This window comes from Phragmites australis, chromosome 10 (genome assembly GCF_958298935.1).
Source record: "Phragmites australis chromosome 10, lpPhrAust1.1, whole genome shotgun sequence".
NCBI classification, from domain to species: domain Eukaryota; kingdom Viridiplantae; phylum Streptophyta; class Magnoliopsida; order Poales; family Poaceae; genus Phragmites; species Phragmites australis.
The window spans coordinates 15709095-15736088 of record NC_084930.1 but is presented as its reverse complement, the minus strand read 5'-3'; the positions used below and the strand labels follow the sequence as shown (position 1 = coordinate 15736088).

The following is a 26994-nucleotide window of genomic DNA, read 5'->3' as shown; positions in this document are numbered from 1 at the left end:
TACAACCTCAAGCAGGCTCCTCGAGCCTGGTTTGAGCGTTTTCCTTTGGTTGTCACTGACACTAGCTTTCAACCCAGTGATCATGATCCTACTCTCTTTCTTCACACTTCCTCTTGTGGTAGCTTGTTTCTTCTTCTCTATGTTGATGACATGATTATCACCGGTGATGATTCTCAATTCATTGACTTTGTGAAGAAGCGCCTCAATGACAAGTTCTTGATGTCTAACTTGGGTCCTCTTCGGTACTTCCTTGGGATTGAGTTCTTTGCCACGCCTAACGGCATCTATCTCTCCCAAGAGAAGTATATTCAGGATCTTCTTGCTCGAACCGCTCTCACCGAATAGCGCACGATTGATACACCTATGGAGCTTGGTGTTTATCTCCGCTCCACTAATGGTGAGCCTCTCGACGACCCCACTCGTTATCGTCATCTTGTTGGGAGTCTTGTCTACTTTGGATGACTCGTCCGGATATCTCTCACTCTATTCACATCCTCGGCCAGTTTGTGACTGTTCCCTCTCAACTCCACTACCCATACCTCCTCCGTGTTCGGTTATACCTTCGTGGCACCATTTCTCGTCTTTTCTTCCCTCGCTCCAGTTTCCTCCAGCTCCAAGCGTATTCGGATGTGACCTGAGCTAGTGATCACTCTGATCGTCGCTCTCTATATGCTTATTTGTTTTCCTTCGATCCTCCGCAATTGCTTGGAAGGCCAAGAAGCAGACAACAGTTTCCCGTTCGAATGCTAAGGCTGAGTTGCGGGCTATGGTGACGTTGACAGCTGAGGTGACCTGGCTCCAGTGGTTCCTTTGTTGGTCCTTTTATTGACTTGTAAATGCACTTTTTTGTAATACTCATATGTACCAATGCCATTTGTTGAGTGACAATTCATGCTCCCTCCAGGAGCTGCATGAACTTCCAAAATAGGAAAGAAAACTAGGATCTCCAACTTGCTATTTCAACAAGAGTTTACTCGTACACGATTACACACTAGCAAGTTTCGATAATGCCTCCGAATGATTTCAAATTTCAACTAGCAGTCCAGCTTGGCACAAATTTGTAATCACATCATCAATCCGTTAGTTTTACAAATAAAAGGACAATCTAACTAGATATTACTGAGTAGTAGATCCGATAAAAGAGCAATAAGGTTTTAGTTTCACAAAATAGTTTAGTAGGCAGACTCAAATAAACAACTAGACTAGCTTAGAGTATAATTTTTTCCCAAATAATCACAACATGGTTTTGATTTTCTTTCTATAATAAACAGGTCTAGGTGCTCACTATATTTAACTATTTCAACATTTTAATGCATAATAACATGTCAAGCCTGAAGACAACAAAACAAAGAGATCCAAGAGGTGTACCAACCTGAACGGGCTTGAACATAGCTGAAGCATCTGCTGGTGCTCGGATTTATATACCGCTGGATTGGAAAGGGACCGATATGCCATCAATGTTCTAGTTGTGAATAGGTTCAGTGCAGAATTGACATTTGGCACTTGCTTAGAGCTCAACGAAGATACAAGGGATAGAGCTCTGGATGATATAGGTCAAAACTTAAGCATCACAAAAATACATATCAGAATTGGAATTCAGGAGTAAATTTTTACGCACCCACCAAGGTAGGCCAGCACAGGGTTAAGCAAGATTCCACCATCCGCAGTTGTGATAATTGGATAAACAAAACTTCTTATGAAGGCAGTAAGCGCCTCGACTGCAACTGATAGAACCCTGCAGCAGCCATACTAACAAGTCGTTAAACCTAACATCAATTCGAAGCAAGTGATATACGATGTTGTCCAATGCAAATTTTATCTTCATGTCAACATTTTTAATACATCGTTCTATTTGCCTAGTGCTGACTGCCTAACATTTAAGTGGACTACATACTAAAGACAAAGTGGTGTCAGAGAACTAGATCTCTAGAACCGGCATCCAAGATTACGAATGTTATTGCACGGAAAAAAAAGGAAGCTGGTATCCTATTAATTAGTAAAAGCATGCAATGATGCAAATGCAATCCACAGGCAGTTAATGAAACTGACCTCAGCTCTGAAGCCCAATCCTGTATATGACGAAGGTACGATTCAGGATTTCCAGTAAAAGGACCAGCCCATAGCAAAAGAACATCAAATACCTGGTCTTCCAGCTCCTGCATACATTTGTATCATAGAAAGAGTCATCAGTACCAAAGTATCTACCTATTTTACATACATGACAGGTTATCTCTAATACCTCTTTCGGCATGGATGCTAAAAGAGAACCTAAAAGCAACCACCCAGCTTCACGCTCTGTGGTAGCAGCCACTGGATTTCGACTGAAGACATTCAGCATCTTTTTGGACAATTCGAGTACGGATTTGGGCAGCCTGTACAATTTATTCAACAGGGAAAATAAGCAGATGTACAGGAGCATCAAATCATTAAAAAGAAAAGTTGAAGCTTATTTATATCTGATAACAGAGCATTGATCCATTAACAAAAGAAGGGTCCTATGAACCCAAATAATAATAATAATAATTTTTCAGACATTCCTGCATCCGTAACAGAAAGGGAAAATACATTACATGCCACTCCAAGTTAGAGAAATGTTCCATCTACCACAAACATTGCATATAGAAACATACACCACTAATGTTCAATGCCACTTTCAATGCTCAATTTGGTAAAGAAGACCAAAGTATCCTAGTTTGATGGGGACTCAGTGGAGATCTCAGCTTGATCTGGTGACAGCAACAACAGCCACCAGAGCCAACCTCACCTATGCTCCAGCCATGCCTTGAGACTTACTGGCCTACACCCATGCTGACTTTCCTAAGATCGCACTGCACTGTTGCCAAATAAGGGTATTTTGCCCCCCACCCGATTGGATGTGGCACAGATCATTAGTGTCATATGTTATTTCCAACAGTGTGTTTCCGGTAGCAAATCCAACATTACCCAAACTCAGGTGGCAGATGCAACATTTTGCGAACACGGAGCGGTATATAAGATATTTCCTCACAACAACCAACTAGAAGACTAAGTGCACAATCTTCTAGCTCTGCCATAAGGCTACATAATTCAAGCATTGTTGACAATGTCGATGTTATGGACTGGGCATTGGCCTGGGGCCACTGGTTCAGCAGAGCACAAGGGTAGCAGCAGCACACCATCTAGAGAAGATAAGGGCTAGTCGATTGGTTAGTCAGTAAGTCAGTTTGTTAGGGTCTATTAGATAAAATCATTTAGCTAAATCTGTTAGCTAGTTATTAGGAGCCGGCCTATAGAAGAAAGGCATACGGCAATCTGTTTGCTCGGTGTAACGTTGGCCATCACCTCGCCGTCGTCTTCGTCTACATTGTCCTCGCCTGCAGTCACAGTGTAATGCCCTAAAATTTTGGAAGGAAATTAGAAGTCGTCGTTTCCGGTTTTTTCGGTATTGAATCGCTCTCGCCGGGAAAGAAAAGAAAAGAAATTGAGGTAAATTGCAGCAGTGTATTTCTTTTAAAATAGAGAAGCTTTAACCATAAGAGTGGGCTGAGCCAACCTAGGCTTGGGCCGGTTAACCTAGCCCCTTCCGCAAAGGCCCAGGCGCCTCCTTCTTTTTCCCCTCCACCCCGCCAAACCCTAGCCATCCCTCTTCTATACCGCCACCCCCCCCCCCCCCCCGTTGTTGCTCTTGTGCAGTAGAGAGAAGAGAAAGGAAGAGGAGAAGAAGGGGAAGGGAAGGGCAGCAAGGAAAGCAAGAAGAAGAGGGGAAGAGGAGGTTTGGAGCTAGGGGATTTTGGGGTTTTCTTGCTGTGGTGCCCTAAGGTAACAATTTTTCTGCTGTTCTTCATGTTTTGGTTGATGATTATGGCCGGTAGATCTTGGTTTGAGAGGTTTTGGTTAGGGGAATTGGTGGTTTGGGGTCGAACTGAGTGTTCTGCGCACAGGCAGATTGAGCAGTGTGCGTGTTCTTGATGTTTCGGTGACCTAGATGATTTTTCCTGTGGAAGTGATCAACTAGAAAGTTGTAGCTAACGTCGAAACCTAGCTACCAGTGAAATTTCAGAATTTTTGGCTATGTGGTTTAGGAGATATTGCTGTCTGAATCTGACTGTTGTACCTCTGTCGAATTTCTGTCAGTGTTAGATCTATTCTGTTTTTGGGCATCTTAGTTGCCGAGCCAATTGTTCAGAATGCTAGAAGGTTGTAGAGGATTCATTAAGCTTTCCAATGGTATGAACAATGCAATTTTTTATTGGTTGTAGCTCTAGTTACGCTGTTCTGAACTTTTCTGCAATTAATGGATGACAGATTTCGTTGTCGAAGTTCAGAACTTGATTAGGCCTTGTTAGAGATGTTTTATGTAGATCCGAATGATACAAAAGTTGAAGCTTGTGTTATGATATACATGTCAACAAAATTTTAGAATTTTTCGTTGCATATTTCTGGAGATAAACAGGTTTGGGTGGCTATTGTCTGAAATTGACGATAGGTTTCTAGGCTGTTTTGCTACATCATTTAGGAGACCTTAGAGGCATGAGAAAATTGTGTCGTCTCAACGAAAGTTGTAGCCCTTGTTCTGTAGTTTCTGAAAATGTATTCGTTTGCTATTATATCTGTGGTAGAAAAATAGTTACAAAAAAGATAAGTACTGCTGCTCCTGTCAAACTAATACGTGTGTGCTGTTTTTGATCGATATGTCTTGATTGAGGGTTTCGGGCGTAGGAACGCTTTGTTTTATGTATTTGCATGTTATGAGGAGTGTTGGTGCTGAGTTATGATTATGTTTAGGTGGTGATTCTTCGTCTCACACTTGAAGTTGGCCATTATCGTCGGTAGAAGGCAAGTAAACGTAGCTATGTTGTTGCTACCGTTTATTTTCATCACCTACACCTTTATTTCAAAACCATGACAATTTAACTGTGATCTGAACTTTATGTTATGCTTTATGTTTAAGCATGTTTAATTATTGACTTATATCTATCCTTACATTGCTACAATTCTTGTGAGCTATATTGTTATTTGACTTGAGGATGAAGTTGAAGTATTATTGGTAGTATACTTTAATACAATTGCAGCATATTTCTACCATGTGCACTTGCATTTGCATATGCATTGAAAGTTATGTCGTAAAGATCACGACTGTACCGGTACACATCGTACGTTGCCCGAGGAGGAGTGCGATGTAAAAGAAGACATATCATTGCATTCATATGCATTCTTGGAAATTAATAACATTTATATGTTATTGTGGATATGAAGTTACACATGTGGTTGTGATCTCTATTTGAAGTAATTCTTTAATGTTGTTAATACTATCCTAACATATCTTATGTCTTGAGAAAACTGTATTAAATCGATGCTTAATCAACTTGTGGTTTAAATAACTTGTCAAAACAAGTTTGCTTGCTAGGATTTTATATCTCACCCTTGCATTACTCCTTCCAGGTATTTGATGCATGTCGTGAAGAGACGGGAATGTAGCAGCACGTTTTGCACTTCATGCCTATTTTTTTTTATCATTGTGCTGTAATAATAAATAAAGTTTAGTCCTTAGAGTCGTACGTTTGAAGTTTAAAGTGTAGTGGTGAAGTTAAACTTAATATTTTCCTTTTGGTTCATGTTAGGATGTTTTTATCCGTTATTGTGATAATCTGCATATCTTGTTTATCTGTGTTAATGCTTCCACAATGCTTATTTTCATAGAGGAAATGCTGCCATTTTTTTATTATGGCTAGTTATATGTTGCGTAGTTTAGTGGCATCCCAGGTTTTTGGCGACCCTGCGGTGTTACACACAGTGGCACGGACCACTCCTCCGGCTGCATCTTCGTCATCACCATCGCAGGCATCGCCAGCAACTCCAGCTACTCCACTAGCATCTTCACTTCTCACACCAACTTCATCAACACCTCCACCACCAGCAACGCCATCTGCTCCGCTAGTTTCGTCGTCGTCCGTGCATCGACTGTTGCATACGGCGGTGCATCCGCCATCCATGTCTACCACAAGAACTCCGCCCTATTTGTCGCTCCAACCCCGGTGACCTTGCTGCGAAAGACCATTGTTGCATGCAAGCCATCGTCGGCCGCACTTCCCTGTTTAGCATCGCGTGTGACACCGGACGTAGCCAAGTCGTCGTCGGCCTCCTCACTCTCCGTCAACTAGGCCGCTTTCGCCTCACGCCACCAACCGCTGGTGATCACCCGTGGATTCCACACGCGGCATGTCACTTGGGTCGAGGGGGTCCACACAACCTTGGGCTAGAACCGAACCATCACCATCGGGCCGTTCTCTGTAGCCCCTTGCCTACAAGATCCAAGGCGGCCTTGGCGCCGTGCCTGACCTTATGGCGCACACTACATCCTCGACGGCCAGCACTCGGCGACCATCACGACAGCCGCGACTGCGACGCCAACGTAGCCCGATTCCGCTCTGCAACCACAGCCATAGCTACCCGACCACACACGGACCAGATCAGGGACGGATCAGGTGTGCTCCGCCTTTCCCCTGGTTCCGTTTCCGCCATCCATGCCTGTAGCACCTCCCCACTCCGGCTCCGTCCTCACCGCCGTGTCTCCGGATTCCTGTGGCCTTCCTCCATCGCTACTCCACCTTCCACGGAGCACAACCCCTGCTCTCCTTCAACATCATCATCCAATACCCCAGCGTCGTCCCCGTCCGTGATATTGCTCCGCAGCTTCCGTGGCCCGCTTGGCGGCGAACCGAAGTGGCAATGATGCGGCTGCGGTGGGCCCATGCGTCCACCGTGGCATCTCTCGCATGAGGTCGTGTTCTAGCTGTCATGGCGGCAGGCATGCACAACAACGGCCAGTTGGGGTACATGTTCACGTTGCATATCTCAAACATCTCGTGGTAGACCGTGTCCATATAATGTACCACATGTGCTGCTATCTGCACCTACTCCGGGCAACATCAACCTTCTTCGATAGCTTGCTGAGCACGTACGAGAGACATCGCATCCATCACCACCTTTGGTCTTGCAATGCATACAGCTAGGGCCACCACCACAGCTCGAGGACGAGCTATCTTGGAGGGATGGTATAATGTTATGGACTGAGCATTGGCCTAGTGCCACTAGTTCAGCAGAGCTCAAGGGTGGCAGCAGCACACCATCTAGAGAAGATAAGGGCTAGTCGGTTGGTTTGTTAGCATCCTTAGTTAGTCAGTAAGTCAGTTTGTTAGAGGGTTTGTTAGATAAAATCATTTAGCTGAATCTGTTAGCTAGTTGTTAGGAGCCAGCCTAAAAAAGAAAGGCATACAGCAAGCTGTAGGATTAAGCAAGAAGAAACCTAAAGAGCAGTCAGAGCCTCCGAGATGAGAACGACTAGCCAATTTCTTCCTACTATTCCATCTACCCCAGTCAATCCATATCAGTCGAACACCATAGCTAGGTTGCATCAATGGCAAACTAACATGCCCGATAGCTCAGGTAGGTTGTATCAACACAAGCACGCCAATACATGCATGCATGATAACTTATATACATCAGCTACAACCCTACAGCCATACATAATGTTCTCTTTTCCATGCCAAATATATGGTTCAGACTTCAGAATATTGCCTTTATCCGTTTTGTGTCTTGTCTTCATATGATTCACAACCTCACAACATAGGTTGTGTATTCAGTATCAACTACAGAAAGTAAAGCTCAGGTACTAGGTGTGTAAACAGAACTCGTGCTCTGCTGCAGGGAAGTTCCTCTGGCATGGTGTCGACAAGCTGACACAGTATTAATTCTTGATTCTAGGGATATACTTTTTTTATCAAACATATCTTTTTCGAGCATGTGCATTCTTTATATTTGGCAGTGGCTCCACCAGGCTGCCAGCATTTATCCTATTTTTAATATGTTTTCTTTACATTTTTGCATACTCTGGAAACTTCCTTCCAAAGATGTTGTTAGATAAGATAGCAGCCATGTTAGGGATGCTGTTGTTTAATCTACAATCAAGGATAACAACCAACAAAGAATGACGAGGTATAATGAAGTGAACCTTGCAGGATAACCAAGAAGCAACTTTGGCGAGATAGCAACAAGAGCAGCTAACACCGTAGCCTGTCCATGTAGTGAATCGAGGTCCAGGTTCAAATTTTTACCCTGTTAAAGCAAATTTGGCAAGAGCATAAAGGTTAAACCAAAACTGTATCATGAAACTGTGAAACACAAAAGGAATAAAATATTGGTAAAAAAGATTATTCAAAAGCCATTGACAAAAATAACTAATAAGCACTGGATAATATGTTACATAGCTAGTGCGGAGGACGAAACCATCCAACACCTCCTGTTGTCCTGCGTCTTCCCGCGTCAAGTATGGTTTGCCTTTCTGTCCAGTGTTGGCTTGCAACATATTTCACCGGTGGGTTAGTGAGGTCTCTACGCTGACAAGGACCGGCGAAAGGGCCTCAATTCCCTGCTCATCCTGGGTGCATGGTTCATCTAGAAACACCGCAACGCATATGTCTTTGAAGGTGTTTCCCCGGATGTTTCGACGGTGGTGCACGCTATTCACGGAGAGACCGAGCTTTGGTGTGCGGTTGGTGCCAAGGGTCAAGCGCAGCTACTGCTCTGATCCTAGTCTCCTCCCTGGCCGTCCCAAGTCTAGAGCACCTAGTTGTTTTTTTAGTTTTTGTTCCTTTGTTTTTTGTTCTTTCTCGTTTAATCTTTGTTTTGATTCCTTTTTCTCTGTCCCGTTTCTTCCTTCTATACGGGTGCTCTCACCCTTGTAGCTGTTTTTATTCCTTCTATAATGCAATAACATGCAGTTCTCCTGCGTGTTAGAGAAAAACATAGCTAGTGCCACTTTCGTTCATATGAATTGTACATATGGACTAGGATAATGAACATTTGTGTGACGAATGAGAGAGTAGAATGAGCAAAACAAGACCCTGTCCATACCGTACACAGTTTAAGAGGTACTTCTGCTGTATGGACAGTGCGTACACCACTTTTTCTTATTTTGGAGAGAACAGAAAATGATTGTGGAGCTGCATAAGAGATACAGTTACCAATAGTATAACTTGCTAAAACTTCAACTGCAAAGAAGTAGTACTTGCATTGATTTACTTCATTCGTTTTAAGATCAATGATTAACTTCACAATGTTTGCAAAATATAGCCGAGCATGTTGCGCCCTCGATTGTAACCTCTAATACACTAATTGCTATAAACAACTTTGCTGGTACCTTCTCCTGCACGCTATTTAAATATTAGAATAAACTTCAGTTTCAAAGCATAAAGCCAGGACTTAGGAGTCCCATGCAGTTGTGACACCAGTGAGCATAGGGAATCTTGGAAATATGTTGCTTATTAGAATTCTCTTAGTGCATAGAGAAACAAACGCACACGAACAAGCACGTGCGCAAAGGCAATAGGACATGTCACGTCCCGAAATCCATAATTGCGTGTTATATATTAAACATGTGTCATTTGAGTCATATTCGAATTTGGATCGCTTTCGATCGCCTGATTGGAATTTGAGCTGCAGTTATGTGATCAGATGCCCCTAAGGAATTAAATCGCGACAACAAAATTTTCGGGATTTTTGGAGCACAATAGCACCTCAATTTGGATTAATGAAGTGAGCGGGAAAAAAAATTAGAGAGAGAATTGAATTAGAAGCAAAATCGGACTTTTTCTCTAACTTGTGGGGCCCACATGAGGGAAATCTCTCTCTCACTCAAAAGAGGGCAGCCCACCCTCTCTCTCTCCTCCCTCACTCCCCATGTGCTCCACTCTCTCTCCAACTGGCCACACCACAGAGGAGCCCCCACTCTCACTCTCCCACCTCTCTCTCTCTAGCTCTCCCTTTTCCCCTTGGTTCCCGCCACTACAAGCGCAGCCGAGGTGTATGTGGTACCCTCGCGATCACGCGCTCGAGAGCTACTTATCCGTCCAATTCGTTTTCGTTTTCCCGAAGGATTCGAGCCGGTTTTGATCGTTTTAGGTGTTCTAGGTTAAAACATTTAGAGCACCAGAGTTCTTCGTCCCGAGCGTTTCGCTTCTTCCCGAAGGTCCCAAAGCAGGGCAAAAGCATCCTTGGTGAGTCTCCTAGGCTTGCCATGGCATGAACTTGCATTTGGATGGTCGATTTGGGTTTTGGATCGCTTTTTGAGAAATCAAGCGTTCTTGAGGTTTACAAGAAAAGAGAGGATTTTAGATGAGATTTGATTTAGGAATTGAGTTGCTAGGTGGTTAAGTGAGTTCTAGACTCTCTAAACTCTCCCAAACGTATCCCCCTTTGGGTTGGAGAAGATCGCAAATCGATTTGGCAAAGTTTTATCCCAAATAGGGGAAGTTGAAAGTCCAAAACCTCCGGACAATTTTTCGGAGGTTCCGCAGTGCAGAGTATCCGCGAAAATGTGCGGATAGTCCGGAAAAATGCGGAGGGTCCGCAGTTACTATTTATCAGGCGTATAGAGGCTTGTAAAATTCATAATTAATTCATCCGAACTCCAAACGACGTAAGACCAGTTGCGTTAGCTTCGTATGAGTATGAAGTACATGTTAAAAGTGTTGGAATTCCATAAAATACTTTTGATAATTGATGAGTTAATTAAATGTGTTTCCGCTTGTTTAAATCACCGATAATCAATAGCATCTCCGAAAATTGTGAAACCACTTGGGCAATTCATGTTTTGCGCATCTTATGGCATGCATTGTTGCATTTCATCCATACTTATGGCATTGCACACGTTATTCCTTTTAGAGAACACCGATCTGACGATCTCGACGAGTGAGAGCGATCCGAAGGTACCCCACCTTTGTGAGCCAGGGCAGCAAGGCAAGCAACTAACATATTTCACCCATGTCAAATTTGGAAGTTTCAATTAATGAATATGCTTATGTATGTATGCATGCGTCGGGTACTCTTGGGTAGAACCTATGCCGATTGCATCTTTCTACCTTGATCAATTGTTCAAGTAATTTGCTTGTAGCCTAGAGATGGTGTTATGTCTAGGTACGAGTACAATATACATGCTTAGCAATGCTTAGGTCTTTCGGTAGAAGTCGAATGATGGTGTCTTCCGTTGTTCGCGAGTATAAGGATTACTATTGCTTACAAATACATGCTGATGGTGAGATGGTTGGTGAGTGGTGAGTATGAGACGAGACGTGGGCGGTGTTAGGGGTGTCGTTTGCCTCGGAGGAAAGTCCTGGGGCAGATCGGGAGAGGAAACCCGAGCACCATAGACCGCTTGCATCGTTTAAAGCTGTCCGTCGGTACCGTTGATTTTAGCACTTACCTTACTCACCATATGTCGCAGCTGTGGCTTTGTGGGCGTGAACATCGACGGTGTGACCGGACGGGCTTGTAAGCGGTACTAGTTTGCTTCGGGAATAGTTCTAATATCGCCGTGCCAAGCGATGCATGTCCCACACGGTTGGGGCTGGTTGGGAAAGGTTGACAAACTCTTTTTAAAGAGGGATAGACTGTGCCTTTCTTTTATTTCTTTTTTGACTGGTACCCCTTGTGTGCACTTTAGCGGGTGGCACAAGCCGTATAGTCCTCATGTCGTGTGGGTCCAGGAGTATCCCCCTGTATGGTGTATAAACAGTTCGAACTGCCACGCTCTTGGTCATAAGCATGCTATTGTTTCATCCATATCGGTCGTAGAGGTTCGTTGTGGATTTGTACTTTTGATATACATGTTGATTACATTTACTTATGTTCAGTTGGTGGTGCAGGGTAATTTCATATATGTTGGTTAAGTTAGTTGCACACACATATGTTTAGGTTGCTTACCGCTTTAATTCACTTAACCGCATGTTTAATCCTTACTACTAGCTAATGCGTGATCTTTGAAGTCGAGCTATGTATATGTGCTCTCTATTTTGTAAGACTTGCGAGTGCCTTCGTACTCAGAGTGCTGCCCTTAAGTTGATGCAGGTTCATAGGTCGGCGAGGAAGAGACGGTGTTCGGCTATTTTGTGCCTGCCGATCAAGGTGGCAGGCAAGAGTAGCACACTCTATTCCGAACTCAGTGTTTTGGTATGGAGTCTAAGAGCATGTAGCTCCATATCCTTTTGTTATATAATTTTCTTCCGCTGCTTAGTTGTTATTTTATTTTGATATAAATTGTGGAAACAGCTACATGTTTAAATACTTGTAATATAATATTTAATTACTCACTCTTTCTTAAGTTTTGTTGTGATGCTATATGCTGATAAGGCATGTGTTCCAATCCTGGGCACAAAACACGTGCGGGGACTACCGGAGCGGTATTCTAATTAATCGTTGAAGTCATGATTAAGTAAATGATCGATTTAAGAATTAATTAAAATACTGTTTTGACGGTTCCTGACAGGACACCTTAAGTTTCTTGGTACCTACTCAGATTTTGGAACCAGTAAAGAGTAAATGTAGAGAATACCAGTTGCAGATGAAAAGAATCACTGGAATAAGACTAAACATCAAATACTAGCTTTAATACAGTAAAGATTAAATCAATGTAGCAATTAGCAAGGCTAGGCATGTGACTGATAGGAGTAACAATATACCTTATCAAATGATACGGTCTCTCTAAGAGCATGCAATGTAGTGACACCATATGAAACTAAACCACCCACACATGTAGGGTCAACCTCTGCTAAAGCACGCAATGTTAAAGCTGCCTCAACACGAACCTATAAAATGTCAAAAGTAGATATCAGGGTTGATCAACAACTTCATACAACAGGATGAAAAAAATGATAACATAGTTAACAAAAGAATATATCATGGAGTAAGTTTCATGTTTTCATTTCAGGAAACGAAATGCACATTGCGCACAGCACAATTGCAGCAATAGCAGGCTGTACCAAAAAAGACTACCACTGCATTCAATGATTCAACTTTCAAGTCATCCACATTAATAAATAAATGTTTCAGAAAATAACAGAAGATGAAGTAGCACTCAGTTTGCCTCAGCACCCAGCAAGATTAGATGCACAGCAAATGTTTCTCTGTAGTACGTGCTAACCAAATAGTATGCTGAAGCCTGCATATAAACTTTGTATCTAAAGACAGGACTGATCAACTGTGGGTTCTCTTTTCTTTACAGGGGACAGAGTTGTGCACTATGTAATGCAATCAGAATACCAGATGCTGGAACCAGAAAAGAATTATTTGTGTAAGTTTCTCATCATCAACGGTTTACTGTTCCCTCCAATCAAAATAAGTGCCCTCCTATAATACGTGCAGATATAATATTTTAAATTTGATCAATCATGTCTTTATGAATATTTAGATCGGCAATAAAAAATACCATGCATAGATTTGTCTCAAAATAAAACACTTCCATCATTTATAATTATATTACTCCCTACATTCTTTTTTATTTGACGTCTTAGAATCCGTGCCCTCAAACCATCAATATGTTTAAAACTATCACTATTTGTTATATGAAAATTATATTAGTAGATTTCTGTCTAGAAATGTTTTCATAAAAGTACCATTTTATTATTATATATTGACATAAAAGTTAAAAAAAGTAGTGGTCAAAGTCGCTTTTTGGAGACCGTGAAAAGTAAAAACGTCAAATAAAAAAGAACTGCGGGAGTAGGTATGAGAAACATATTATAATATAAATGGGCGGTCAAATTTCTACTTTTGATTCCCCTCAAAAAAAGTTATGTTTTCAAGACCATGTCAATACGCAACACAACCCTTACTTGTGACTAGAGGGAGTGTTTCATTGCTGTTTCCAAAAAAAAGAACAAGATGCATTCAAGATACTAGATAGATTATAAAAATCGTAACTACCATTGCACAAGCAATTTTTTCCTGTGCCTGTGAAACTAAATGGTTATTTAGTCTACCCATGAGCGTTGAAAAGGCACAATTGAATAGTATATACCTACAGTGGATATTTAGTTGGATATAGCATGTATTTAATGACAATTCAAACTATAATGGTTTGACAGCACAATTCAAACTACAGTGGTTTTATTATAGCTGAGATTGTGTGCACAACATACGTGAGCTGAAGAATGAGATAATGCTGCGACAACTGTGTTATCAAGAACCTCCTTGAATTCAGCCGGAACCTGCAGGACAGCACATGTCATGTATTCGAAGCATTAGCGAAAGAATCTGTCCATAGAAAATTTGAACATTTCCCAGAGTGAACATAAAACATAAACACATCCTACATTTAACTGGAAATGCACTCAGTATGCTACAGTAATTGTCATGTGAGGGCGCACCAATACAGGCACCGGCACACACCCATAGCCACACCACCCCCGGCTTAGAGACAAGCCAATTAACATTTGATTTGTTTCCAAGTTCATTGGAAAGAGTTAGATACTTAGATTGAATGAAAGATAAAATAGATAAGGGGGGTTTCGGAACAAAGGATTCTTGAAGAAATTTTGTAAAAATTGAATCATATATAATCGAGCGAATTGCAATTAGCCCCATAAAAAGGGACGTGGTTTCAGAAAACCGCGTATAAAGCACCTTGTGTCACTTTACCCTATATAAACATTCCAAATTGTTTCACTTTACCCCAACTCTATCTCTAATCCTCCTCAAAGCCCTCCTCAAATTATTTTAGTTCTCTTACTGCTAGATTAGGGCATGATCCTCCTGAAGGCAACTGGGGTATTGGTGTCATCATTCTTGGTTAAATGTGGGAAGACTTCGGATATTTGCATGATCATGCAAGATTGATATAGACTCATTTTTGCTGTGTTTTGTGTGTATAATGCTAGATAGCTGGTCAGGCTTGGATATTGTATTATTTGTTCAAGCATGATCTTGTGAGATCAGGTGGGAAGATAGCTTGAGGGGGCATTAAGCAAAATGCTATTACGTGGCATGTTTATATGGGGTTAAGTGGCACAACATACTTTTTATGGGGTTTTCTGAAACCATGGCACCTTCAAATGGGGCAAAGTGCAATTTACTCTATATATAATTTGTCCTATGGTGCCCTTCGGTTTCTATGAATGGTGCAAAAAAATCCTATGGGAATTTTCCTTTCCACAAATATTTAGGGGATTATAAACATGAGTGCAAACCGCATGTTGAAATTCCTCTGGTAACTCCAAAGCAACTTCACTCTTTCTCTCTCATTCCTCTTCATTCATGAATGTCCTTTCAAAATTTGTATAGTACATTCAAACACCCCTCTTGTACAATTTCTGCATTTTTCAATTCCTATGAAATTGCACTACGCATGACAACAAATTCTTGTGTTTCCTATTCCTATGTTTTCTTTTTTGTCAATATGCTTCCAAACAGGCCCCAAAATTGATTCAAAATCTCAGCTCGAAGAGGTGAGACAGTACATTTGAAGGCAAGCAAGAAATTCTCTCCAGTCCTCAGCCCCCCTCCTTCTCACCCCTCTGTATCCACCCAATAAAGGCACCCAGCTGTCAAGGTCCTGAACCTCGGACGCCCATGGCACACAGTTACCCATTGTGTTCCTTACACGAGGGATATGACAGTAATTGTTCTAACTCTTCCTAATGGAAACTGCAAATAAACAGGGGAAATACCATGCATGGAGTGATAAATTTCTGTAAGTGCAAATACCTCACCCAAGCTTCTCAAGAGGTAAGACAGAATACGTAATGTTGCCACTCTCATCGGAGCAGTGTAGTTCGGAGACTCCAACTGTACCAACAATGTACAAATTATGTAACGTAGTAAACCCACATTTTCCGTAATGGTTTTATGACCACAAAGAATACGCCAAACCTTTCTTCCCAGAAATACCAAAAAATCACGCTGTGTCGGCTCAGTCATCTGATCCGCAATACCAACTCGAAGAACATATAAAACACATGCCTGGCATTTAGATAATGAGCAATAAGAAACTTCCAAATTAAACAATGGTTGTGCAACAAAATTTCCTTCCTGGTGTCTAGTTTCTTCTTTAAAAACTAAATTTGTAAATCTAATACTATTGATAGAAGCTAACTGGAAAGTAAGTACTATTGATAGAAGCTAACTGGAAAGTAAGTATCAAACTGCTACTTCCACTGTTCCCTTCTACAGTTAACAAATACTTTCGCTCGAAAAGGGTGCAAAATCCATTCGAACTAAATAATAGGATACTAATACATGGCTCATGATGTAATACCTCGTCCCATTAGCGTTTTTAGTTTCGGCCTGTGTGGCCCAAGTGTTCCGGTATTGTGGGTTTAGTACCACCTTGGCAGTTTAAATAGGTTGGGGCTAGCCTATAAGCCTTCGTGCTCCAAACATAGCACCTCCGAGTTAATCCTTTTACAGGAAACAAGGACGAAAGTGTAGATGTGCTACGCGTATGTGGGCCCACCCCACAGGGAGACTGGGTTGTAAGCGAATTTTGGAAGCAGGGTGTTACACATGAAATCTTGAATCGTAAGTGCAACCAAAATTAACAAAACAGGATACCAATACATGTGGATCAGGAGAATCATTCCCTCGGAGAATTCTCTCCTACTTATGACAAATATTTTCTCTCGAAAAGGGTCCAGAATTCATTCGAATTAAATAATAGATACTAGTTCATGGCTCATGAAATCTTAAATCGTAACTGCAAACCAAAATTTACAAAACAGGATACCAGTGCATGTGGATCAGGAGAATCAAATCCTTGGAGAATTTCCATCGCTTGTATGGCGTAGTTTTGAAGTTCACTATCTGGGGTGCCATACTTCATATGAATCATCTGTGCCAAATAACCATTGCAAATAAAGGAGCAAAATGAAATGAATATACGCCGTAAAAGTCAGTCAAACTAACCAATGTAGACAAACTATCAAAACATAAAGGAGTCTATGCAATGAACATAACCAATAATTGGCTTGCAAGGGCTCCTAGGAGACGCATGTAATGGATAAGGAATAGGGTAATATAATCCCTACAGACCTTTCATATAAAACAGATAAAGGTGGGAAGAAAAGAAATATAACAATAACAGCTTCATGTTGTATCTTCAGAGCAAAGCATGATAATCAATTAGGTAATAAATTAATTTACTTTTGTTTGCATACTATCGTATAGCATCAATAGCTCACTGTTGTGCTCTTCTAGCTTAAACTATGCCATGTTATTTTTTACCATGGTTCTTTCAGTCTTTGCTCTTATTCTTTTTCACATCCTTGTACTTACTCTTTTTTTCTGAATAAAACTTACCTGCAGAAAGAGCACCCACGATAAAGCCAAACCAATCCGAAGTTTCTTCCCGTTAGCTCCATTTGCTGTAATTGGAAAACAAGAAACATTGCACTCAGTACACATAAGAGCGGACTATTCGTCGTACACTCAAGCTATCTTGAGCCCTGCAGGAAGAGTCCCTATATTCAAATTTGCAATATCATTGAAACGGCACCATACCACATAGACTCAGCATTACAGAACACAAAAATGAAGGCTCAGATTTCAATCTTCTCTAAGGCTGATGCTATGTGTTTGATTTGGAAATGTTAGATGGGGACCAGGCACTTGGCTTGAAAAATCCTTCTACTTCTTGCTTGAAATAGCGATTACAATAGGAATCCTTATATAGTGGGACCCTCCAAACAATTATGATAGAATCAATCTAAATAATAACCCACGTAACTAATAGAAAATATACAAATAACTAACTCCTATCATAGGAAACTAATTAACTATTTAAGAAATAGATAGCTTGGATAGAAGGAGAATTAGTGCCTAAAAAGGATACCTTTGGATATTTGAGATAAATGCTTTTTTTTTCTCGAACGCGCAGGAGAGTTGTGTGTCATTTCATTAAAGGAATAAAGAGTAACAAAGAAAAACAACCAAAAACACCACACACACACTACACACCCACACACTAGACCATTAGAAACATTCGCGCCACAAACAGGAAGATGCGACCTCTAACTAATCTAATCGAGGAGGGAGACCTAGACTAATCCCATGACCAAGGTTCTGAGGTCCTTAGCCCCGACAGCGCATCAAATAGTCCCTTCATCAACCACCATCCTGACCACCAGATTCATGGATGGTGCGATATTGTTGAAGACGCAGTCGTTAAGATGCTTCCACAACTCCCATTTGAGATCAATGCTGCAGAGTGATGGTGATTCATGATGATGTTAACCATAGAATCAAAGTGGGTGGATGAAAAGTGGCATCAAACATCTGGCATCCTATGACTGAAAGTTAGCCGCAGAATCGAAAAGATAAGTTCTCTAGAACTACAACCAAGCCTGCGATGATGTATGACACATAATGTTGGCCTACTACATGACAACAAATCCCGTAGTTAGGTGTAGCGAGACACACATGCTACGGCATAGCCGAGACGTGTATGCTTTAGATGGTTTGAGCATATTCAATTGGAACCTCCAGAAGAACCAATGCATAGCGGAAATCTAAGGCGTGTCGACAATACAAGGAGAGGCTGGGTTCAACCTAATTTAACATCGAGATTCTTTCACAACTATTATTATTTCGAGTATTATATTACTAATTTTATATTATTACTATCTTCTTTGGTTCGTGTGGCTTTTGATGGATTTCATCTCTAGCCTACCCCGACTTGCTTGCCATTAAAGGCTTTGTCATTGAAGGGAAGGAGATGCCTTCGTAATCCCTGCCTTGGGCCTGCAGCTACAGTACCATAACAGCTGATAACAAGAGAAACTTTAGGAGAGTCCCATGTTATCGATATTTTGATAGCACATAAGGATTACATATGCCTCGTCTAAATCTTGACCTCACTACATAATTCTGGACATGAAAATAGTCCAAAAAGCAAATGCTGGGCAACAAAACTGAGGTGAACATTGTTCTGGAATGATGTGCTGAAGAAAGCATCGGTTGAAAAAAAAAATTGTTCCGAAGCTTGCAAACCGATTTGGGTTCCACACCCCTCACCATTTTTCTCATACAAAAACCGACAACCTTGGTGTCCAATAAAAAGGCAGTTGCAAAAATCTGAATCTTTCTAGTCCAACCAGAATTAGTCTAAGCACCAGGAAAAATTCCATCAAGGAGGCCACAGGATCATATCCTAAAACTGCTAGCAACTGAGAAGATAACCAATAACAACCCTTAAATACTGTTCACCAGATTTAAATTTTGGACAACACCAGTTGAACTACTGATGGTTGGTTACTCAAATTTATCTTGATTCGAGGCAAGGCAAGTGCAGATAGGATGGGGCACGGAAAAATTTTAAAAAATGATAGCAAGTTGTTTTACATTCTCTGTTTCTCTGATAACACGCAATTAATTTGAAATTTTCATTCAAGAATGATAATCCAAGTGTAAACCTTGCTTTGCTTGTCATGGAACTACATAGACAATACCAGTCTAGATAGCCAGCTAAAAGCATTACCGCCAATTATTTATAAACATAGAAGTAATGTACTGCAACAAAGTGTGGTTCATACTCTAGTATATGACATACCCAAATATTGAGAATACTAGTTGCATATATTAAGCAGTTAAACAAAAAAATCAATATATATTTTTGGTATTTGTGAACTTGTGGTGATCAAAGTTCAACATCAAGTTTAATAACTGATTTCAAACGTGTTCAAACAATTAGTAAACCTATAGCTTCAAATGTCTCTCTTTCAAAATGCTGACAAATTAGTTTCTCTGTCTGAATGAAGGTAACAAATATGCATAGTAGTTAAACCATAAAAGATTCAGCATTTGAGTTGAGTTACAATGGCAGCCCATTCATGTAATTAGATGTATTTGATCATACAATACGAAAAGGGCAGAATTTCGCTTCACCTTTGACAAATGGCAAAATTAAATGCTTCTGTATGCCATCTTCAAATTTCTTTGCAGAAGCACTTTGCTTTTTTCCTCCTTTCTTTACCTATCAAATACACTTGTATCTAAATTGTAACAAGTAAACCGTTAAGAATGTGAAATTTATATACCTGGGCATCTGGGTTTACTGAAAGAGCAAGTATGGCACCAAGTGCTTCCGCAAATGAATCTCTAACTGACGATACATCATCTTCCAAGCCCTATGATATATCATCAATAAAATGAACAGATTCAGCAACTGGTTTTCAGCTAGGTGAGTTGCACTAACCATGAGAATAAGGGAAATAAGCAATACCTTGACACAATAAAACATAGAAGTATCAAGTTCAGCCATCCCCAACCCAGGCCCACCGATATTAGCAAATGCCTTCAAGCATCGGGCTGCCGCTACTCTGACAATGAACGATTTATCACTTACACCTCCTCGCATGATGATTCGGAAAGCCTCCAGATAAGCTGAAGCGCCACCACCACCACCAAAGCCATCCAATGCATTCTCAAGCAAGAGAAGTGCATCTTGTCTCACGAAATCCTGATTTTTTTTTTTTTGTTTGAGAAAACTGTCAAAATTTCTTTTACTGGTAGAAAATGAAGCAGGACCCATGAAATCTTCACCAAAACGAAGAAGGCTAGACATCACAAGGAACAGTTCAAGAGCATCACTGCTCCATGAGAAAGAAAGCATTGAATGAAAAACCCCACAAGTAAATCTATTACAGTAACTTCCCCTATATTGTAGAAATCATTGTTTCTTGATACTGAAACATATATCTTTCATATATCTAAACCAAAATGATGTATTGCAAGAGAAGAACAACAAAGCCTTTGTCCCAAGCAAGTTGGGGTAGGCTAGAGATGAAACCCACTAGATTCAACTAAAAAGATGATGAGAAAATAATTATGATAATAAAAGGTACTAATAATAGTAAAAAATAAAAGTAATAACGGTACAAGAAGACTGATGTATAAGTTATGGTTCTAGCACGTGAATTGCTAACTTCCATGCGCTTCTATCCATGAATAGTTCTTTGGAGATATTCCATTCTTTCAAATCTCTCTTTACAAACTCCTCCCATGTTATGTTTGACCGACCCCTGTCTCTCTTCATATTATCAGCACACCTCAGTATCCCGCAATGCACAAGTGACTCCGGAGGCCACCATTAGATATGTCCAAACCATCTCAACAGATGTTGGACAAGCTTTTCTTCTATTGACGCTACCCCTACCCTATCACGTATATCATTATTTCAGATTCGATCCTTTCTTGTATGGCCACAAATCCATCACAACATACGCATCTCTGCTACACTTAACTGTTGGACCATCGCAACCAATGTATTGCAAGAGAAATTTTTGAAAAAATATACAGGAATAAGAAAGAACACTAAGATTTCTGAAAGAAGACACCGGAATGAGGAAGGAAAGAACAGTAACAAAACTGTAGGGAAAGCATACAACCTCATGATACTTCATGAGTTTGGCTACAATGCTTGATGTCTCGATCAAACCTGAAGTAATCTTGCGCCCGAATAACCGGTAAATTTCTCCCAGACATTGTGCTGCACCTGTTAGGAAATTATTGAGTTCTATAATATTGAAAAATATCAAAATGAATAAGCAGATTACAAGATAATATATATCACTGTAGTCTGGCCTCAACAACAAATTACAGAGACATCAGCAGCTCATTGCACCACACACACCAGAAGAAAATGTGTTACTTCATTCTTGCTGGTGATCAATTCATTGCAATTTTCATAAATATATTTTGAGGAGCTTTTACTTTTTAGCAAAACTTCGCTGTAGTGATTATAACTATTAATACTTGCCACAGGCTGGGTTTAGTCTAGGGTTTGAGAAAACTTTGACATAAGGCCAAGGGAAAGGAGATGTCTAGGCATGTTTAGGTCTCTCATGCACCAATCAAAGCTCAGATTGCAATATTGAATACCCTTAAGACTTGGCCGCTAAGAGCAATCAATTGAGAGCTCACTCGATTGGTTTTCCATCCCATCGCTTCCGGAGCGAAAAATATCAGATTTCAGGATTATTTCTGTATTTCACGCATTTTATCCATTTCATCCATTCGTAATCTTCATTGACCATAGAAAGTTGAGAAAAACAGTGTGCACATCTTTCGTTCATTTTTTATTGAATTCAAGAAAAAGTTACAGGCTTACTAAAATGGAAAATAATGCTGCATGAACAGCTCAGGACTTCCCTGATCTCCACTGTTCAAGGTTATAGGTGACGTCCATAGAAGCAAGGGCCAAGGGGTACAACAAGTTCATGAATATTTATGTCTTTATGAGTTAAAGTTTGAAACTTGAAGCCCATTAAGGATAGCTTACTCCAGAACAATTTATATGCATCATCTAAAGCCACTTACAAAGCTTATGTGTCTGATAAGTCATAAGTGTTAGTAGTAGTCTTACCATAATACCACCCCGTTGTGCCATTTGATTGTTTTTATGCTGATCATGTTTAGCAAGAAAAATATGCGTATTCTCAAACTCAATAGCTACCTAAGTTATTCTTCTTTTACTTCCCAAAATATTCACTTTTCTCCCCTTTTTCGTAAAAGAGCGAGCAAGGGCATAATGTTGGGGGCTACAGTGGCAACTGTTGACAATAGCAATAGCTTCAATGGGTAAAGGCGGTGGTGGCTTCAATGGAAAAACAAAGCTAAGGTGGAAATGGTGGTCTCTTCAATAGGCGAATTGAGCTAAGATGCCTGCAGCTTCGCGAGATGGTGTCTTGGAGGCAGTGAACCCATTGGCTGTAGAAGCGAATAGAATGGCGGCAACAGCTTCAAGAGTCGGTGGCCCATGATTGGCTAACCACCTGTGTTACATGGACACGGGTGCGGGTATCAGAGTTCGACTCGTATCGGCGCGTCCGATTCGGCAAAAGAATTTGGGACACGCCAAATACCACTCGGAATCCGACACAGATACGCGAGTATCCGACTCGGCAAAACTTTTTGGACACGGGTGTCCGGGTAACACAGCTAACCACAAATTGGTGCACTGTAGGAGTGCATTATACATGCTCATTTGCAAGATTAGTCAATTGATGTGACACAATTTCCCTTAGTCATTAATAGAATGTCAAATGAGCGCGAATTTCTAAACAGATGATAACAGTTTCCAATCCAGTTTAAACAAGAAATCTAGAAAGATGAATTGCAATTCCTAACCTGCACATGCCATGGGCTCTGCTCTTTTCACATCTACCAACCATCCCTGTAGGGTACTCACCCTTGAGTATACCGATATCACATCACCTTTCTCAATGATTCGCCCCATCGCTGATGACGCCAGGCGCCGAACAGGGCGGCGGGCCCCAAGGACGAGCAAGGATTGGAGAGCATCCTCGCATTTCCTTTGCCAAAGCTGTATGGTCTCCTACATAGCAACACCAAAACACACAATCAACCAGTGTTACCCAGCCGTTCTTCCTGCTGCATGTTCCGAGAATGGGCGTAGATCATGAAGCCTGTCTGTTCTTCTGTTGCCCCCTACACTGCAGCTAAATCCAACAACATGAACGAAGAAGCGTCTTCTAAACTAGAGATCACTATTGCTTTGCTAGGCCAAGTACAAGAACTAGCAGCTAGTTGCCTACAACACTCTCCGCCACGAGCCAATTCAGGCAGATCACGGCTGAGCAGCACCATTGGGAACTCGCTAGAGATCCATGAGGCGAGAACCCGCACAAGCACAGTGACAAGAGAAGACGTACAGGCACACCGCACACGCATTGTTCTAACGGGAGGGATCTGCGCGGTAGGGGTGAGAGAACGGGAGAGGAAGACGGACCTTGGGGGCCTCGTCGATGGCAGAGGAGAGCTCGGAGAGGAGGTCGAAGCAGAGGAGCGCGTCGGGGGGCTTCTGCCTGGCCGACGCCACCACGGACTCGAGCTGCGCCACCAGCGCGCCGAACCGCGACAGCGGGATGGGATCCCCGCCGCCGCCGCCCTTCGCCATGGGAGGGAAGGAGGGAGGGGTTGAGAGCGCAGGGGATGGATGGTAGGAGCGGGAGCGCGTGACGGGCGTTTGGGGGCAGCGAGATCTACGAGTGCCGGGCCATGGGGTGTCGCGATTTCGGAGTTGCTGATGGGTGCTGGTTTTTAGTGCTGCGGAGCGTTGTAAATGGTACTTACGAATTAAATATGGAACGTAAGAATGATTATCCGATATTATTAATACTATTGGTATCCGACTTTAAATCTCAAAATAAATATTGTATTTATCTAAGAAATCATGCTAGTCAGTGGCGGACCCAGGGCCCGGCGACCCTGGGCGCCCGCCCGGGCTCCGTCTCAGCCCGCCTCTATACTTCTATATAGGTTATGAGGAAATTCGTAAATTGAGCCGGTTAAATTTTGGGCAAAATCTAGCCCGTATAGGCACGGCCTGCGCTCAGCCCAGGCTCCCTGAAATCTCTGGGTCCGCCACTGATGCTAGTAGATTATAGATCATTATCGTTCGACGTGTTGTAACGGAAGAAGAGTTGGAGTAGACCGATTTAACATCGTGCACATCAAACTCCTCGAGTAGCTTCTCGATCAGATCCACGATCAGCCTTACGCAGGTGGTCACGCTCCTCAATCAACTTCGAGCAGATAGTCGTGCTCCTTGACCAATTCCGAGCAGGCGGTCGTGCTCCTTAACCAACTCCAAGCAGACGGCGACTAGTCCCGAACACGTCGCGTTTAACTCGCCGAGAAGATCAGCACCGCAATAGTAGCAGCACCTTTACTGTATCCACATGTACTGGGCAAAAAACGATGAGCGCTGATGTGCTAGTACGACACGCGCTGCTGGGGTTTTGGGAGATCGTGTGGAAAGCTGCAGCTAGGGTTTCGGAGTAGCTCAATCTAAACACGCCCTACCCACGTCTCTCTTTATATAGAGCTCATCAATAGGCTCCCACGTTATAAGCTCTTTAAGACTCTAACTTCTCACAAATCACAATTCAATCAAAATTTATATACGAAACAAATTCGCATGGTTGGTTACAACCCATTAAGTATGTGACCCGTTAAGTTTATGTACAAATAGCTACGACTCGAAAACCCTTTCTAAACTGAAATTAATAGCGATCCTTAGCAAAACATGTTGACTCCTGAGTATATACAAAAGATCATATCGACTGAACATTGATATACATATGCACCGATCCCTTCAAGCTCAAGGTGAGATATGTGCCACTCTTGTGATAGCCCGACCATTCACTCGAGCAAATAGTTGATTCATTATGACTAACTCTTTAATCATATTGGCATGGCTATACACTTTCTCGATCCAACTACATCGAGAGGCACAGGGATATTTCTCTTGTTATCAAGCAGGGACAAAAACACACCCTATGACATATTTCATGATAAACCCGAAAGCTACCTTTATAACTATCCAGTTACAGAATAGCATTTGGTAGCCTCAAAGTATGACACTATACATTCTAGAACCAATGACAATCTCATGTCTAAGGATCCTACAGTTACACCATTTGAGATAACAACTGATGACACATCATAAATAACAATCCCACCAATGACAATAAGTTTTCCAACTCATTGCTCCTCCATTGAGGCAAAACATAAAACCAGATTGCAACCTTAAATCGTTCTTGTCAGTTTGGAAGCTAGCATCTGTATAACTATTTATAATGAACTCCTCCTCATCTCTATAGACTAGGAACATATCCATAGTTCTTATCAAGCAATTGATGATATTCTTTACTATTACCCAGTAAGCTTCACCCGAATTTGATTGGTATCTACTCGTAACACTTATAGCATAGGAGATATTTAGGTGTATACAAAGCATGGCATACATGATGGACCCAATAGTAGAAGCATACGGGATCACACTTATTCTCTCAAGCTCATCAATGGTCGAAAGACACTGACTCTTGCTGAGAGTAACGCCATATGACATTGGCAAGAAATCTTTCTTGGAATCCTGTATATTGAACATTTTCAATACCTTGTTGATGTATATACTCTGGTTTAATCCGATTAGCCTTCTTGACCTATCTCTATAGATCTTTATACCCAATATGTATATTGTCTCTCCTAGATCTTTCATTGAATAACTCTTTTGCAATGAAGATTTGACAGCATCAAGCATCAAAATATTATTCTCGAACAATAATATGGCATCTGCATATAATACCAGAAACACAAGTGCACTCCCACTAGCCCTTTTGTAAACACAAGGCTCTTCTTCATTCTTGATGAAACCAAATCCTTTGACCACTTCATCAAAACGAAAATTCCAACTCCGAGAAGCTTGCTTCAACCCATATATGGACTTCTACAGCTTGCATATCTTCCTAGCATTTTTCGGATCGACAAAACCTTCATGTTGTATCATATATACATCCTCACTTAGGTTTCCATTAAGGAAAGCCGTTTTGACATCCATCTCCCATATCTCATAATCATAATATGCGACAATTATTAGGATGATCTGGATAGACTTTATCATTGCGACGGGCAAAAATGTTTCATCATAATCAACATCTTGAATCTGTTGAAACCTTTTGCCACCAATCATACCTTATAAATGTGAACATTTCTATCAACGTCTATCTTTTTCTTCAAAACCTATTTACACTCAACTACTTTGAAACCATCAGGTGGATCAACCAAGTTCCAAACTTGAATATCTTGCATATATTCTATCTCAGATCTCATGGCTCCAAGCCATCTCTCAGAGTTCGGTTCCACCACCGCTTCCGAGTAGGTCTTAGGTTCATCATTATCTGCTCCGTGGTTAGGAACATAAACCCATCAGGTGCGCGACTGATCCTTTCCGACCATCGTGGGGCTGGTGTCTCCACATCATATTCTGTAACATCCAATTGCGGTTTAGTAGGAGCTAAAACACTTTCTGATGGTTCTCAAATCTCTTCAAGTTGCACCGTGCTCCCACTGATATTCCTTGAGAGAAACTCTTTCTCCAGAAAACACTGTTTCGGGTGACAAACACTTTGCTTTATTTCCAGTTATAAAAGTAATATCATTTGGTTTCCCTAGGATACCCCACAAAGAAGTATTTATCTGATTTGGGTGAGCTTATCTGACGTCAAATGTTTTACATAGGCCTCACAACCCCAGATCTTAAAGAAAGACAACTCGGGACGTTTCTCAGTCCATATCTCATATGATGTCTTCTCTACAACTTTAGAAGGAACCCTATTTACGAACTGACAAATTTAACCCTGAGCTATTACGAACTAGCAATGATAG

At 41.4% G+C, this 26994-nt stretch overlaps 1 protein-coding gene across 7 annotated transcripts in view; it reads right to left on the bottom strand.

Moving 5' to 3' along the window:
* Positions 1 to 23862, bottom strand: part of LOC133883688 (protein SWEETIE-like) — a 57600-nt gene extending 33738 nt beyond the window's left edge. For 4 of the 7 annotated variants that reach the window (XM_062323070.1, XM_062323076.1, XM_062323072.1 and 1 more), the window contains exons 1-17: positions 23555 to 23862; positions 22933 to 23140; positions 21192 to 21298; positions 20027 to 20263; positions 19842 to 19931; positions 19690 to 19777; positions 17107 to 17171; positions 16535 to 16639; positions 15682 to 15771; positions 15517 to 15597; positions 13953 to 14021; positions 12495 to 12620; positions 7991 to 8094; positions 2240 to 2372; positions 2050 to 2156; positions 1619 to 1735; positions 1373 to 1540 (exon numbers count right to left, since the gene is read on the bottom strand). In XM_062323070.1, the coding sequence (XP_062179054.1) occupies positions 1373 to 1540; positions 1619 to 1735; positions 2050 to 2156; positions 2240 to 2372; positions 7991 to 8094; positions 12495 to 12620; positions 13953 to 14021; positions 15517 to 15597; positions 15682 to 15771; positions 16535 to 16639; positions 17107 to 17171; positions 19690 to 19777; positions 19842 to 19931; positions 20027 to 20263; positions 21192 to 21298; positions 22933 to 23140; positions 23555 to 23722 (2063 nt within the window). In that variant the 5' untranslated portion in view covers positions 23723 to 23862. The remainder of the gene's footprint in view (positions 1 to 1372; positions 1541 to 1618; positions 1736 to 2049; positions 2157 to 2239; positions 2373 to 7990; positions 8095 to 12494; positions 12621 to 13952; positions 14022 to 15516; positions 15598 to 15681; positions 15772 to 16534; positions 16640 to 17106; positions 17172 to 19689; positions 19778 to 19841; positions 19932 to 20026; positions 20264 to 21191; positions 21299 to 22932; positions 23141 to 23554) is intronic. The other 3 variants (XM_062323071.1, XM_062323075.1, XM_062323077.1) reach the window with 2 other exon arrangements.
* Positions 23863 to 26994: the final 3132 nt, after the last annotated feature.